Genomic DNA, 12,481 nt, shown 5'->3' with positions numbered 1-12,481 from the left:
GTGGAATCTGTCTCTACCACGTCAAAGGCCGTTATGGCCATATTAATATGAGCAGTGGTGTCCCTGCCGGTGACCAACACCTGTTGTTGTGGGTTAACTATTCTCGGGATAAGTGGAGCCAGTCGAGTAGCCAAGATTTTAGCAAATACCGTAGCATCTGTATTTATGAGTGAAATGGGTCTGTAAGACCCACACTCCTCGGCCGGTTTACCTTTTTTTTAAAATAAAAAAAAAGACCATTTTAGCCATATTCCAAGAGCCCGGAGCATTCCCCGTATCACCGATAGAGCTGATTACCAGGTGGAAGAGAGGTAGTAGTTCATCAATACACACTTTGTATACCTCTAATGGTAGAGTATCTTCCCCTGCAGCTTTACCTGATGGTAGGGAAAAAATAGCTTGTCTGATTTCTAACAAATTGATCTGGTCCGACAATTGATCTAATCCGGGTATACTTCTATTTTCTATAATGTTTCTATCTAAATAGTCTTGTATTCTAGCCAGATTAGAGCAGTTTTCTGGAGTATATAAAGTGCTATAAAATTTCACAAATTGTTCCAATATCTGTGCCGGCTGGTCATACATGATGTTATTAGCCCCTTCTAAGCTTTTAATACAAGTGCTAGCTTTAGCATCAGCAACTTTATAGGCAAGAATTTTTCCGATTTTGTCTCCACTCTCATATTGAGAAACTCGAAATTTGTGTAGCTTAGCACTGCTCTTTTCCCTTAATATTGTCTTCATAGCTGATCTTAGATGCACCACTTTTAAACCCAATTCCACTGCATTAGAGGAGCCTAGATGTACGGCTTCAGCTAATAATTGTTCTTGCAATAGAATATTTGTAGTCCTTTCTTTATTTGCCTTACGCCGCTCGGAGTTCTGTCTATAGACGAATTGTTGGGTAAACCCCCGTATGCTAGCCTTACATGCATCCCACACGGTGGTACAGACAGTAGAATTAAGGTTAATTTCAATAAATTCAGTAAGATGTGCTTTGAGCTGAGATAAACAGCGTGTCTGACAATAAGTGCCTAGGGAAAGAAAACATCCGAGGGCCTTTATAACTTTGTGAAGTATTAAATGTAAGCAGAATAGGATTATGGTCTGAGGTGACCCGTGGGCATATTTCAATAAGACTAGTACTCAGAATATTATTTGTAGCCCAGGCCATATCAATGCGGGAGCATAGTCTATGGGGCGCAGAATAGTAGGTATACCCCGCAGTATTAGGGAAAATACTACTCCAAATGTCCCTGATATTGTGGATGCGGCCAATTTCTAGAATAGCAGCACGTGATTTACGCATACGCTGAAAAGCACTGGGCCTAGTACTATCCTTTGCGTAATCCATTATACAATTTAAAATCGCCCATAATAAGAAGTTCTCCTTCCCAACCCAAAAAGCTCTATATTTAATTGATCAAAAACAACAGAATCGTCTGAATTAGGCCCATAAATCACACAAAACACATATTTGTAATCTTCAATAGACATTTGTACGATAGCCCATCTTCCATTTTTATCTACTGCTGTTTTAAGAGTTTCTGCTCTAAATCTTCTGTTTTTAAGAATGGCAACCCCCCTAATTGAAACATTTAACGCAGAACCAATAATAACATTATAACCAAGCTGCCCCAACAGTTTCCTGTCCTTATAAGCAATATGTGTCTCTGATAAGAAAACTAAGTGCAGATCATACATTTTTAACTCTGCTTGGACAAGTCGTCTTTTATTTTTACTATTGAGACCTGCAACATTCCATGCCAAACATCTTAGCCGAGACATTCAAAAATATATATAATCTTTCCAAACTGCTCTTGAGAACAAATAGTTATTTCCCTTACGTCTATTCGAACCAATCTTTCTCATGTTGCTTTTATAGAACATTTTACCCTCCTTACACACCACCCCCCATAAAGAAAAAAATCCCTGGTGGACCCTCCTCCCTCTCCCCCCCCTTCCCCTTATCCCCCAAGGGGGAATACCCCTCTATGTTCTGCTGCCGCTGGTTGGGCAGCCATGAAGAGGAGCAGCCTAGGGCTCTAACCTACTGCCTTGCACAATAAAGAGAAAGAGAAAAAAAGGGAGAAAAACTATAAGAAAAATAGCTAATAAAAAAAAAAAGTAGAGAATGAGCACATTATAGGGGACAAATCCGGCCCTTTGAAAGGTTGGACTAAACATCAGAGATCTTTCAACTAAGCCTCTCTAACTTTACATAACTAATGGCTGGTCAAATTAGGAAAGTGCTATCTCAGCTTCCCTTTCGTCGGTGATAAAGTATGTGGGACCCCCCCTTGAAAACTTTAAGGCGGGCAGGCTCCTGTAAAAACACTTGCCCCCCCCCCCAGAGATTTAAATGGATTGATAAGTTTACATAATTGCCAACGTCTATCCATCGTGGCCTTACTTAGGTCGGATCGCACAAAAAGAGAGAGTAGCTCTGTATTTTAAACAAGCCTGCGAGGTTTACCACCTGGTCTCTTACTTGCCCAGCTTAGCTCTGTGATGCATATGTCATACGCACACAGTGACAACACTTGTGGGTTTGTTCCCATCCGTTTATGCCAAGAATCTTAGGCATACGGTCTAGGCAACAGTGTTCCAAGAAGTCATCTTAATTTCAAATCAGATAGCCTGGATCATGGAGCACAAGGGGAGATCAAGGAGTTTTTAAAAACACTCCTTCCAATTTCTCCCAATCATTCCCAGAACAGAGGCCGAAAAGCTCTGCTCCATACAGCAATTGGGGGTGTGGGGCACGGTGGCATTTCCTTACACAGTGTGATAACTCGTACTTACGAGATTCCACCAAACTCTTTTTTTTTTTTAAATTTCTTCAGCCCTCCTACCATGGCTTGATGCCCTATTTTTCAGCGCACCAAGATCCGTCTTCCACTGTAACTTACTATTTAACAGTACCCCCAAATTGTAGGACAAAACCTCCTTTACCAAATCATGACCAATTTTCCAAAAGAAATGCTTATCCTCCCCTATAACCAGGGTATTAGTTGCTTCAAAATTAATTTTGAGTTTGTTCTCCTGGCAATATTTGTCAAAAGCATCTAGTTTCCCCTGAAACCAAAATTATGTTACATTTAAGAGAACAAGATCATCAACATAGAGAAGACAGGGTATATGTTGTCCACTCATTTGAGGAGAGGATTAGTGGGTTGATTGTAAGACTGATAGCAGATCAGCATGGAACAGAGCAACCCAGATTGGTGCTAGAACACACCCCTGGTGGAGACCATTATTATTATTTTTGTTGTTGTTGTGTAAAACTTTTTATTAATCAGCACCAGCACATCAATCACATTACAGAGGCAAGATGAGAAGGTCACAAGTTGGGTACATCAAAGAGTGCAAAAATACAAGTTGCATGGAACGTCTAGGGCGAGGGGGGGGGGTTCTTCTTCAATGGGGGGGGGGGGGGAGGCTGACAAATATCCCCACAATATGAATTCTACAGGCCCCACACACGTGCCCACTTCTTAAGACAGCCAAGGGCTACATACACAGTTTTCTCTCTGAACATCGACCAGTCCAGGTCCTTCACCTAATCACCCACCTCCGGAGGCCGGGACGCCGCCCACTTCTGAGCAATGTTTCTTTTAGCAAGCATAAGCCCCAGAGTGGCCCATTGTAGCTGGCAGTCATTCAAATCATTTGGTTCCCAGATATTCAACAAACATCTAAGAGCATTCGGGGTGAATTGCGTGGACAGGACAGCGTTAATGACACTGTGCACGCTGTGCCAGTAAGATTGGATACTGGCACATTCCCAGATGATATGTGTGAAGGTGCTCGTTTGGTCACACCCATGCCTGCAGTTCCCCTCATCTATTTTTCCCATTTGCACCAGTTGGGGGCCGGTCACGTATACCCTGTGGAGGATTTAGAGCTGAACTAGCCGGAGGCACGCCGGTATCGCCACGACTCTTGGCAAAGAGACGGCCTCCCGCCAGTTCTCATCCTCCATCTTAATTCCATCTCTAGACCACTTCTCACGAAGTGACTGGAGGGGGTCCGGTGTATTGTTTATTAGTTTCTTGTACATTAGGGATATAGTATTATCCGGGACAAGACCATCTAAAACTCTGTCCTCCAGGGGAGATGATTCTGGAGGGGAACTACCGCTCTGCATATGGGAACGCAAGGCATGTTTGACCTGTGTGTATTGGAAAAATTCTGAATTTGCTCAGTCAAACTGCTGCTGTAGGGTGGCGAATGTTTTAACATGATTTTTGTCCCATAAGTCACGCAGTTGCGAGATTCGTGGAGACCATTATTAATGGGGATACTACGAGAGAGCGTGCCATTCTCATCTAACACTACCCATGACAAATTCTTTTTATGCTGTGCCTTTAAGACTGCCAGTAGGGAGCTGGAGATGTTCATCTTACTCAATTTACCTCAGAGAATGGTCTGATCAACTAGGTCGAATGCTTCTCTGAAGTCCACAGTCTACAGTCCTGGCTCTCGCAGTTCAGATAGTGAATGAAACTTCCACAGAACTCCGATGAACATACAGCACCCAGCAAAAGAGGAGGTTGGCTTGACCTAATGGTGTAACAGTACGATCTGATAGCCCTACCTCACTTGATTGATTATGGTTTGAACACGAGAATTTGAGAAATTGTTTTTTTATCAATCCAGCTGTAGCCTGTTCCACCCAGTTTGCCCCTTTGAGGCTCACTGTGACTACCCAAGCAGTTGAGAACTATGTCCCTGTTACGTAAACCTGAATTGCACATGAGCTGGACTCACGAAGACCAGCACTCTGGCAACCTTCCTTAGCCTCCAGATTTCATGCCTTTGTTTCTTTGACTGAGCTGGAGAAGAGGAGTCTAGGATAGCTGGATGATAGAATCTTTAACTAGTCAATAAATCACCAACCACTAGGTACAAGTTGTAAAATAAATAGCTAATCCACCCTTTAACTGTAGGCTCTTGAAGACACCCACTGACATTGCTGAAGTTCCAAGGATTGTTTGTTGACCCATCCCCCAAAAAAGTCCCCCAGTGCCGACTGATATGATTCAAAGTGGTTTTGACTTTTTTTTTTTGTCACAAATTCTCTACTAAGAGGCTGATAACAATTTTGGTCGGGAACTCTTCCAACAAAATCGGTTTCGGAATAGTTTTTGACCGAAACAGGTTCTGCGAGTCCAACCAAATGATTATGATGCTTCCGAACATCGTTCAGTCGGACTAGTATTGACTTCAATGGGAGCCTGTGTTCCAAACGCGAACACAGGCTCCCATTGAAAAAAGGGGCGATTGAGGAAAATCGTGTGGCGGGCACCCCATTGTGCCTGTCACACTGTGCATGGTTGGAAAGAGGGGTCCTGACTACGGGTGAAGGGGGACCATCTATGGGCCCCCAAAGTCAGACTTCGACAGCCATTTCATGTCGGTTAGACCGATTTGGAATGGCTGTCGGACTCGGACATCGGAATCGCTCGGTTGAAAACAGTGTTCATAGAGCTGTATGATTTGGCTCAATGGCTTTATGTCTTATTGGTGCCCCATCGCCTTAAGAGCTAATCCTTGCTTTAAAAGAAGTCTATCAATAAAGAATGAATACATAAGTGGCACAATAGTTTTTACATATGATACATTGGAACCTTATTCGAAAGGGAGGGTGGTTCTTTATCTGATTTTTCTAATACTAATAATTGGATTATTGTAAACTGGCACTTGGGATACAAATGTTTTAAAATAAAATAACAGACTTCGATGGTGATTTTAATTTGAAGGTCATTTAGATTAATACTGAAGGTCTGATTTAGTGTAATGTCCTAATGTAAATAGCACCAAAAGGCACAACACTGACATCATTTTCTCCAAGTATAAAGTAGGTGAACAATTGCATTAGACTTGAGAGGAAAATAAGACTCATCTTAGCACCAATTTTAGAATTAAAAAGTTTAATGCATGTAAGTCGAGTACAAATAGTTCCACACTTCGAATAGAAACTTGAAAAGCAACGCAGACTGCAGCATAAATGTGCATCTGCTTCAGCATGAAACAATTATCGATGCAAAAGATGCAGTTGGCATTATCCGTGTGCAATATATATTAGGACTCTATTGCCTTTTTTTAAAAGTAATCCTGGAATAACTACAGTGTTGCACACTCCAAGTGGTGGACGGGTCTTTATAGTAGTGTATTCAGATCAACAGAGTTCGGAGTTGTTCTATATTGGTCACTTTAATTGTAGACCTCTGTTAGGGAACATTCCTGTGGCTTGTTGTGAGCCTCCTGCATCTTCCACTTTCCCTGCCTCGAAGTTCATTTGGTCTAGTTTGTTGACTATTCACTTTACGGAACATTGTTTTTTTTTAGATCCCACCAATAGACTGCATTAGCAGAGTATTATGAAAGTCCTGTTGTGAACAGTCCATGGTGTAGATTTTGTGTCGGATCCTTACTTGTGATTGTATATCTCATACCCCTGCTCCAGATTTGATGTCTTTCCTCCCTAGGCTTGTATTTGTCCCACCTAGTATCATTCCAGTCTCTGTGTTTTGATTGGATGAGCGGTATCCTTGCATTGCTTACATTTAGCGTACTCCTTTCTTGTTTTTCTTTCAGCACTCCATGAGTGTGTGTTTCCTTGCTCTCTTTCCCCTGTTTGCTTCCCTGTGATCTTCCCAGCTCATCCATTGCTTCCTCAACCGCTCCCCATTTTTCGCTGCTTTTTTCTCATTTGTTAAAAAATCCCCCTTATGTTGCTTTCTTGTTCCTGCTCACTGTTGTGTTGCTCAGCATTCTCTACCGTCCTCTCCACTGTTTTGCTTGTCCACCATCCACCTGCTTCTCTGTTGTTACCCTACCCCTCTCTGTCCCGTTTTCCTTTGTTTTCTTTTTTTGAAAGGCCTAGTAGCAATTTGCTATGTTTTGTTTTCTTTATAAAAAGCTTACACTCACTTTTTAGGTCGAGCCTAGCGCAGCGCGCATGCGCTGCTCTAGGAAAAGGCCTTTTGGAAACTCTTCAGCTTTTCTTCAAGCTCGTGTGTGTGGTGCTCACATGCTATTGGCCTCTGCGTCTGGCTTTCAAAATTGAAAGCACAGAATTGGCCAAAGGTGTGTGGATGTCCCAGCTTTTTGGAAAAAGTTTACTCCCTGAGCTTTTTGCTCTCTGGAGGCAGCAGCGGCACGCAGGCTGCCATCTGTTTTGGGCCCGGTTTAATCCCTTTAACGCCGCTCTTTGTCCCCGACCCCCCACCTGCTTCTTCGGATGTCCCAACAACTCTCTGAAAAAGCACCACCTTTCAGCAACAAAAAAGAAATGCAAGCAGAATCTAGTCATTTGTTAAGGTGGCGAAAGAATACCAAAAATAGCTGAACGATTATTGAAAAGGCCCGTTGTAATGACGACTCCTGTCCACAGCTGCCGATTGACTGGTGTAAAGTGTGAATTTATCCACTGGTTCTGCCTTTTTAGTCTGTGTATGGATAGAATGCTAGTTTTGGTGCTTTTCAGAGTGTGGAACTTCAAGTCCCAGAATGCACAGTGCTTCTGACTTTCCAGTCCGTGTTTTCTCAGGGTATCACATACGAAATGCGGCGTTTGTGGAACTACCAACTGAAGGACCTTTTTTCTGCAGTTTTTTCCCAGTTGATTTCCCTCTGCTCGCACACACACACATGCCCCCCCACTGAAATCTGTGAGCATCTATTCCTGGATGAGATATTAAAGAATGTGCTCATAATGCCCTCTCAGTGGCGCTGGGAGAGATCCCTCGGTTCCAACAGCCCCGCCAGTAGAGGGTGTAGCGGGGGCCACCTGCCCTGGGCCACACTCCTGGACGGCCCCACACATGAAACATGTCCATACCTCACAACATCCCTTCTTCTGTAAAGTTCTGATAATAATCGAACCCCAGCGGGTTAGTTTAAGTTCAGGAATAGAGGTGCCTTGTAGGAGTCAGGCAAGTCCACGTTGTTTGTGGGGGGCAGTGAGAGTAGTGCAGTGTGTCCACTGTGTCTTGGAGTGACTGCTTTGTATGCACTGTGTCTTGGGTTGACAGTGCAGTGCTCGGCTGTCTCCTCCAGCCAAACCAACAGTGGCAAAGCCAATCATTTGACTTCTGTGTGGCAAACACTATTTATTTGTTCACAGACAGATTGGCAGGGGCGTGGAGTATTTAAGAGGGGGAAGACAGGGAGTGGGAAGCTGTTTAGATGGGGAAAATGTTATTGCAGTACACGTCTTTTAGTTTTAGTTTTTTGCAGATTTATATAGTGCGCTCTCGACCCGCAGCAGGTATTGGTCTCTTTACATGAGCACCAGTTAAGTTACACAAGGACACATTCATTTTTTAGGTAGGCACAGGGAGATTAGGTGGTTCGCCCAGAAACACAGGATGCATAGTCCTCCCTGAGGCTCGAACCTTGGTTTTCCAGCTCCTAAGTTGGCAGTCTAGCCGTGTGGCCACACCCTCTCCCCTTTTAGTTGTTAGGTGCACATCCTATCTGACACAAACACTGAAATGAGGAAAAAAATATACATGCAGTACTTCAAGCCGATGTTCCATCTATTTGGAAACACACTCCCAATACGTGTATGCAGTTGATATAGGTTAGTGGGTTAAGGTGCTTACTGTAGATCTGTTTGAGCAACCTATAAACTCCCTGATTTTAATCCCTGCAGACCGATTTAGCGGTTCATCCTTTAGAGGTAGATAAAATTCCTGAGCTACGATGCTCCACCAAAGTATTTGGCCTCACTGAAGCCTGTGACCAAGCTGGGATACAGTTTGGGTTTAAAGACACTTCTTAAATTCTGCACTGCTGAAGCAGTCACCTTCAGCCCTCACAAACTCTGAGATGAAATGCCTTCCAATCTAGCATTGACCCTGCTGTGGCATCCCATGACAGCTTGGAAGCACACAGCATCTCAGGGCTCCATCTGCTCTCCACGTTTCTTTGCTTTCCATGTTTAAATTAACCCATCTTTTGTCTGAATATCCACATTTAACATCACAGTTTGGTTCTTTCCCAGCAGCAAAATGCATTTGCAATTCAGTGGGTCTAGCATTTACGCGGGTTTGAGCTATTGACATTGTAAATGACAATGCCTTTTATTTATGTTTTGGTTTTTAAAACCTAAATAAAAGGCATTGTTATTTACAATGCTAATAGCTTAAACTTGCGTAAATGTGAGACCTATTGCCTTGCCAATGCTTGTTAACTGTCCACTCCAAGATTGGTGTTCGCCATCTTGGAACAGTAAATTTAATGTGAAAAGACAAAAATGACTACAACAGTGTCATGACGCATTCCTGAGCTTGAGTAGTGGTGCACACGTAGGTCATCACACTGTAGACCGCTATTTTGTCTTTTTTTCCTTATTTGCTGATGGCAGCATTGGTAAAGCTGAAAGGTCCGCTAACTGCTTTCAAAGGCAAGACATATTAGCTTTGCCAATGCTTGTTTGAACAGGTGCATAGGAGTGTAACATCACTCCGAAATATGTTGGTATATGCGCTCTCCTGTTTGCACATTATTAGGTTAACAAGCAGTTACAATTTATTTTATTTAACATTTGTTCAAATATTTCAACACAGAAAATGAAATGCAATGAATAGGTCACATCATTATATTGCTAAGCGACCCATCAATGAAATATTGCTCTGTAGATTAAGTAGCCAGATTAGAATAATCAGAACTGACTAATATCAATATATATCCATTTCATGTATTATAACTAACCCATTACAATCCAATACTAATAATTTAATTTTCTGTGTTCATTTTGAAATCGACACTAATTGTTTCTATCTATTTTATATTTTGCAGTATTTCACCACTGCTTCTTGAATATCAACGTGATATTACATGAAGAATCCGGATGGCAGTAGGTCTCTTTATTTAACTACCATGTAGTGACCAGAACATCCTTTCAGGTCCCTGATGAACAATCTTACAGGCGACTTCTCCTGAACTACAATGTTTCTATCGTTTTCTAGAAAAAACATGTCTCAGAAACTGAGTCTTTTGTTGCTTGCTTTTGGATTAATGTGGGGTGTCCTGTTACTGCGATATACATTTCAGCATCCAAGGCAGCAAAGCAGTTCAGAGTTGCGTGAACAAATACTGGACTTGAGTAAGAAGTACGTGCGAGCACTTGCAGAGGAGAATAAGGACATGGTAGATGGTGGAAATGGAGGCTCCATGGCAGGATATGGTAAAACCTTTTACATACAATATTTTACGTGTTTTAGGTTGAATGCAAAACTGGACTGTCTAGAACTTTTAAGATCCATTCACCTAAAAACCATTTAAGTGGTTTAGTCTTAACCCTGACTATTTTTAGGCTATTTTTGATTGTTGGATTCATCAACATTTATATGGGTCTCTACTTACCTTTTCTCATTGATCTTTTGAGTTTTTGTATAACGTAGTAGACTTAACTTTGCCTTCTATGATGAAAATGTTTACTAAATATTATAATTTCGTTGCAGAGAATGGTGTCAGTTGGATGCAACTCTCCCACTTGACATTGTTGAGTTTAATTTTGAGGCCATGCTGACCAGAAGATCATACTTCTTAAAGTGTTCTCAGGTGTACACTCTAAAAGGTAGCTTAATTGCAGTGTATGTGCAAGAACACACAGGTGATGCCCACACTATATAACCTTCATTTCCTAATGCGTTGATAATGTTTATCACTATGTTGCTTGAGATTATTGGAAAATTTCAAGTCCACTTACTTGGCCAATAATTGTGGCCAATCATCCTGTTTTACACACTTTCTGTATAGTTATCGCCCTACGTGCACTGAATTGCTGATATGAAATGGTAACGTTACTGTAGTACCAGTTAGATATGAACTTCCTTGCCAGAGAAGCTAACTGATTATGTATACTTAGAAAAGTGTCTAGAATTGGACCTGCAAAAGTACCTTACCTTTCTTCACACTAGCATGTTTTCTTTCACTCCCATTCAAAACCTGTCCGGTAGTGGAATGTGCTTACCTAGCAATCATTTTTTACAGTAGGATATTGTGACCCACATGCAACCATTAAGTTCCCAGTAATTTATTCAAAATCCCAGTTGTCTTTACCGATATAAAATTAGCAATTCTATAAAGACATGGAAACAGATGTTATTGTTCTCTTCCCTTATTGTGAAAACCTCTGTAGCAAACCAAGTCTTTATCAACAACTTAACTTTCATCTTTAATTTTCAAAAACTGTACACAGAAAAATAGTCCCAACAAAAATGTTGTTTTTATTGCCCAATTCCAGACTTGTCCCTTCTTTGATTGTCCACTTCATGGCAAGGCTCCTAATCTGTTTTTGATGTGAACATTGCTATCTACCAAAACCTCAGAATATTCCAACCATAACCTGGTAACTTGCAAACAAAATGTGCCTTTACCTTTCCACGCTGAGTGCAAAGCCACACTTCTCTTTAGTCACTGTGATTGGGTAATCCAACTATGTATGTGAATCAAGAAAAGGGTCCTACTTCGCAAAGACAAACGTGAAAAAGTAACAGCCGGGAAGCAGTTTCAAAACATTCAGTTCACCAAGTGTTTTGTTATGTTAAAAGAAAATAAGTTATTCTGCCTTAAATAGAACAGCAACCTTATTTTAGATTAATATAGAAAATCTGTATTTTAAAGTAAAATCAGAGGCTGCTGTTATGATTGTTTACAGTTTAATCCCCATTGTCAAGATCATCTACTGCAACTTAAAAAAAAAATCCTTCAATTATGAGTCACCTTATGTTTGAAATGGGGGTCTCTAGTTGGCAATGGTTTGCACCTTTGTCCAAATAGGGACCCTTCCTTCTAGTCAGAATAAGGGGGGGGGGGGGGGGATACACTATTGAAATAACCCCTGCTTCACCCCTTTAGTAGCTTGGCACGAGCAGTCCGGCTTATCTCAAAGCAGGTTGTAAAGCAATTGCATAACCAACAGTAATACAGTGAAAATACCACAAAAGAACACCACACCAGTTTTTAGAAAAATAACCAATAGTTATCTGTGCAAACAAGACTAAAGCCATAAAAGACCAACATACAGTGATCAAAAATATGAACTTTGCAGGAATTACTTTAAAATGCAGTGGGTAGCTCCGTTCGGGGCTACCACGATGCTGAAAACAGAATCCAACCGTTCCGGCCGACTGCGTCTGTGTGGACAGGTGTTTGGATCAGCAGACTCTTAAACAGTACCTTTGGTTTTGGCTAACTGTGTCTGTGCGGGCCGGTCGTGGCAACTGTTGCGGTTGCGATTTAAAGCAGTGCAGTGCCCTCAAGTTACGGTGCAGGCAGTGGCTCGGTGATGGTCATCCAGCAGCATTGGTGAGACCAGAGCTAAAATGCAGGGTGAAGCGGTGCTTGTGTCGGTGCTGACGGGTCACAGTGGAAGTGACTGTGCCGGTTGATGGGAGCTTGCGTCGGTCGGCTGCGGTTTGGGGAGGTGCGTTGTGTGACTTATGAGCCCTGCCCCCAAACC

The 12,481-nt window shown here is 42.0% G+C and overlaps 1 protein-coding gene across 1 annotated transcript in view; it reads left to right on the top strand.

The window, feature by feature from the left end:
• The window catches only part of CCDC126 (coiled-coil domain containing 126), a 106,098-nt gene that overhangs the window by 66,418 nt on the left and 27,199 nt on the right, over positions 1–12,481 (top strand). Inside the window, exon 2 of the mRNA XM_086941759.1 lies at positions 9,814–10,201. Coding sequence (XP_086797885.1) covers positions 9,964–10,201 — 238 coding nt within the window. The 5' untranslated portion in view covers positions 9,814–9,963. The remainder of the gene's footprint in view (positions 1–9,813; positions 10,202–12,481) is intronic.

This window comes from Lissotriton vulgaris, chromosome 10 (genome assembly GCF_964263255.1).
Source record: "Lissotriton vulgaris chromosome 10, aLisVul1.2, whole genome shotgun sequence".
NCBI lineage: Eukaryota > Metazoa > Chordata > Amphibia > Caudata > Salamandridae > Lissotriton > Lissotriton vulgaris.
Note: the sequence above shows the minus strand (reverse complement) of the source record. Positions and strands in the feature narration are given on the sequence as shown.